The sequence below is a fragment of the Squalius cephalus genome (genome assembly GCF_949319135.1).
Source record: "Squalius cephalus genome assembly, chromosome: 21".
NCBI lineage: Eukaryota > Metazoa > Chordata > Actinopteri > Cypriniformes > Leuciscidae > Squalius > Squalius cephalus.
Window position 1 is genome coordinate 35,645,717 of NC_137142.1, and position 5,000 is coordinate 35,650,716.

General features: G+C 43.4%; 1 protein-coding gene across 1 annotated transcript in view; it reads right to left on the reverse strand.

Moving 5' to 3' along the window:
• Positions 1–5,000, reverse strand: part of LOC307148890 (phosphofurin acidic cluster sorting protein 2) — a 43,776-nt gene that overhangs the window by 21,953 nt on the left and 16,823 nt on the right. The window contains exons 2-6 of the mRNA XM_079854817.1: positions 4,400–4,487; positions 3,755–3,844; positions 2,351–2,476; positions 666–822; positions 275–366 (exon numbers count right to left, since the gene is read on the reverse strand). Of these exons, the coding sequence (XP_079710943.1) occupies positions 275–366; positions 666–822; positions 2,351–2,476; positions 3,755–3,844; positions 4,400–4,487 (553 nt within the window). The remainder of the gene's footprint in view (positions 1–274; positions 367–665; positions 823–2,350; positions 2,477–3,754; positions 3,845–4,399; positions 4,488–5,000) is intronic.

Genomic DNA, 5,000 nt, shown 5'->3' on the forward strand with positions numbered 1-5,000 from the left:
TTATTGCCACACATGATTAAACACAATGCATTTGTAGTACACAGAACATAGATGATATAAACATAGACTAAATATGTATGCACAATCTCTACAGTATATACAAGTATGCGAGGGAAAGCACATGATAGAGGGTCAGGATTTGTTAAATAAAAGTATACACAGTTTATTGGGTATTGCACTGTTTTAGAATCAACATGTGATATTGAAATGATGTGATGCCGCTGTGATGATGACACCGACGCTGGTGACGTGACCTCATCACGATGACCCTCACCTGTCCGTTCACAGCGTCATCACTGCCCTCCTGCCCTGATGAGTAACTGTCATCATCATCCTCCGAGTAATTATCCATATCAGGAGAACGGTCTGAGAAACACACACACACACACACACACATAGGTCAGAGGTCACACAAGAGCACACCTGTAACTCGACCCTCCTCTCGGCATCTTTCAGTGATGATCGTGTCCTGATCTGGACATCTGACGTTGTGTGTTATTAATAGTGTAATGCCAGATGAACAGATCAGCACATCTCAGGCTTCATGTCCACATTCACATCATCCCAGTAGTCCTGGTTTCCCTGCTAGCGATCATCAAATACACCTGAAAGAAGGAGCTCAACTGAAGAGATATCACAGTGTGTGTGTGTGTGTGTGTGTGTACCGGAGGCTTTGGTCTTGGCTCGCGTCGGAGCGCTGCCGTACTCGTGGTCGATGGGTTGACTGGACAGTGAGAACACACTGATCTCCGCCACGCGAGCCGGCGCCTCCTTCATGTGGAGCGCCAGAATCTGCCCGCCGTCTGTCGGATGCTGCAACACCTGACACACACTCAACGTCTCAGTCTCAAACTCACATCACATGCATCTGTTACAAACATACGCTCAGGGTTCTGTCACTTCTGTCTAGTGTATCTCTCGGTTCTGTGACAGAGCTCTGACACTCCTGTGTTGTCATGTCTTTGTGTGTGTGTGCGCTCTCTCGTCTATGTGCCGTGTTTCATGTACGGGGTGCGGTGTTTGGATCCCGGTGTTTGGATCCCGGTGTTTGGATCCCGGCGTTTGGATCCCGGTGTTTGGATCCCGGTGTTTGGATCCCGGTGTTTGGATCCCGGTGTTTGGATCCCGGCACGTCAGTCTAGTTTGGTTTGGGTTCTGTGACGGGACATTCATGCTCCGCGTTAGAGTGCGGATCGGCCCGAATTTTTCTGTCCGAGCCCGGCCCGTGTCCGACAGGCATAAAGATATTTCTGTCCGAGCCCGACCCGAGACCAACAGTTAAAATCCCATTTTTTTCTCATACTAATGACACATGTACGTTTGTTTGTGTGGAAAGCCCGCTTTTATTAAGCAACTGTAGGAAGGCATTCGGAAATGTCAACAGGATGAGTGCATCAGCGCGCACGGAGAAACAAGCGCACTAACACAGGCGCGCACGCACGCGTTTCGTTGTCACGGCTACATAAACGAATTTCTGCACACAGGAAGACAGATGTTATGGTAATATTTTACATGTATTTTAATCACAAAAAACGAACGTTTGCATCAAGTGAAAGCATCAGGCACATTGGCTACCTACATAATAAACTGTTTTAAATTTAAAATGTTCAATGCCTTATCGCGCTGATGTGACCGAACCCGACACGAACCCGAACATAATTTCTAAATATCTGTCCGAACCCGGCCCGGAACGTCGTGTACTGGCAGGTCCCGTCGGGCTCGGGTCGGGTCTCCATCCTCTACGCCGCGTGTTTGTGTAGGATGAGCTTACGCTGGTTCTCGTGCGCTCTGTCTTGTTGTGTAAGTGTGCGGTTTCGAGTTGGCTCGGGCCGTACGCTCTTCTGCCCGCGTGTGTTGTTGTGTTCGGTGCAGCACGCGGTTCGTGTTTACATCGGCCGTGTGCTTTCATGTCATGTTTTGAGTCGAGTCTTCTCCCCTCGGGGGAGTTTTGTTGTCTGTTTTGTTTGATGTAATTATCATTAAAAGCTCATCAACTCTGCACCTGAGTCTTCGCTACTTTCATCACACCCACACCTGACACATACATGCAAAAAATGTAAAGCCTCCACCTAAACGATCCTGTATTTGTACTAAGTGATAGAGAAGACGTTATAGAGTAGACCGTATTAACAGGGAAGTTTTCGAACTGAAGCATTCAAACAGTGGCAGAATAACACTGGAAAACCCTCCTGTTTTCCTAACGTTCCCAGCTGATGAACGATAAAACACTGGCAGCCAATCAGAGTCCATCTCGCTTTAACGCTTGCCCATCTAAAGCAGCAGATGACTGATGAACAGCTGGTGTGTGTGGACGCTAGTATAGTGTCTGCTCTCGTGAGGACGGCCGTACCTCCGCCATGTCGATGACTCCGACTGCGAGAGTCTTGAAGCCCAGAATCGTCCTGTTCTTGTAGCGCTTCCGTCTCTGGAGCATGATCTGCAGCCGGTTGGCGTCTCTCTTCAGGAAGTGAGAATACTGACAGAAACACACCAGAGGAAACATGGGAACAGCAGACTGACATGAACCGAGACACAACTAATGATGGTTCACACAGAAATGATCATTCTGTCATCATTTACTCGCCCTCGTGTCCTTCAAACATGACTTTATTTCTTCTGTAAAAGAATATAAGATGAAAAACCGTTGGGATCAAACACTGACTTTCATTGCAAGGGCATTTCTCCAAATATCTACTTTTGTATTTTACTTGTATTTTAACAACAACAATATTGTCATTTTAACAGTAAAAGACTGTAATAGGAGAAGCCTGTTAATTGGTTAACAGTAAGTTCATGTACTTTATACAGAGAAAAACTCTAATCTAACCTTATGTTTTGTGCAATACGCCATTATTGGAAGTAAAAAGAACAAAACATCTTATGATTTACAGTGAAAAGCCGTAAACGGACATTCCCAGAATTCCCTGTGTGACACTTCACATTTAATGGCTTTTAATCTTGCTTATTAGGCTTTTGTTATCCGTTATGTACATTATGTTTTTACATTACATCTTATGTTGTTAAATGAATGTTTATTGCATTATTTTAGTGTCATGTGTGTTTTGTATTTGTGTGTATGACACTATATATCAGTATTTCTCTCAGCTTGTGATGAGCTTTGACTCGTCATGTGGTTTTCAGTCTAATTATTGTGGATGTCAGTAAATGTTAAAGTCCCCCTGTGGTGTAAATACAGCGTTTAATGTAGTTTATGTGTCTATGTGGTGTTTTTAATCTGCTTTAAGACAAAGCATGTGTAAGTTCATAAGTCGACAGCATTGCTGAGTATTTCCTCCTTAAAACTGCAGTGAACCAAAGACAGTCTCAAACACACGCTTTGAAATCGCTGGTGTTTCTGACGTCACAAACTACCTTGTAACCAATCAGATCAACGTGTGATCGTCAACCAGTGGATCTCTGAGCTGAGGGAGTGAGTGGAGGCGGGGCTCATTTGCATATTCATAGAACCGCATATACTAAATGAGGCAAGGGTGTCGAGTTACATTCAAGATATTTTAAGGCGTGAATAATATTTTTTAATTAAAAAAACTTTGAAATATGTCATTTTGGTGATCAAAGATGAGTTTTAAGGGATAAAATGATTGACTACAGGGGGACTTTAAAAGAACAGATTTAAGCAGAAAATAAAGCAGATAAGAGCTGCTGGACTAACAGGTTTAAAATGTTTTTTATTTATTTTTTTATTAGTTTACATTTCCACAGCACTTTTGCAGAATGATTGTGTGTTTTGTACCTGCAGAGAGAAGCTGAGCTCCAGCTGCGTCTCCATCAGGCCGCTGGGAGGAACCACGTACTCGTTAGATCGCAGCACTCGTTTGGAGCCCTGCACACACACACACACACACACATTTTAACAATTTATTTAAGTCCACTTAAAAAAAAAAGATTTACAGGGACATAAATATTATAGATGCAGTTAAATACATGTACAAAATAATGGACCAGTGGCATACAGCGGATCTTCACGATACGTATGTCTCTCAGTTGTGTGTGTGTGTGTGTGTGTGTGTGTGTGTGTGTGTGACACATTCTTCACATGTAAATGTGTTATTTAAAATGTCCGTTGATATCCCTCAATCCCTCCCTGCTCTCGCTTGTTCTATTCTGAACGACGTCTGAAACTTTGCATTACTGGCACTTCTCAGTGTATTGCCTCTTAAAGATGAATCTCGAGTTGTTTTCCTGGATAAAAGCATCTGCTAAATTAATAAACATAAAAATCATGTTAAACATTCACCATATTAACATTTGTCGTCTTCAAATTATTTTATTTATTTCCTAAAAATAAAGATATTACAACATTAAATTGACATGATATAAATGATTCTATTGTCTTTTATAACAACAGAAGACAGACGCGTCTTCAGGCGACGCTCACCTGGATCTTCACAGCGATGAGCACCGAGTTCAAGTCCTTGTCCAGCTCCTTCAACACGATCAGCTTCTTCAGTGTCAGACTGCAGAGCCTGAGACACACACACACACACACACACACACACACACACACACAGAGAGAGACAACTACATGTTCACTCGCTGTATAGCTGATTCGGCCACATTACAGCAATTATTGCTGAATTTTGTAAGCATTTACACTCAGGCATGTATCATTGAACAAGGTAAACATTCAGTACAACACCATGAGTGTGTGTGTGTGTGTGTGTGTGTGTGTGTGTGTGTGTGTGTGTGTGTGTGTGTGATGGGTGTGTTCAGTGTGTTTCTGTGATGAGATCCAGCACTGGTGAAATGAGACTCTCAGGCATTTCCTCTTCCTGCATCACAGCTGCTCTGAGTTACAGAACACACACACACACACACACACACACACACACACACACACACACACACACTCACGGAATCTGTCTCTCTCCACCCAGAGTTCATTCCACACAAAACCATTTCCAGAGATGTCAACATCCACACAGCTGTCTGTCTCTCTCTCTCTCTCTCTCTCTCTGTGTGTGTGTGTGTGTGTGTGT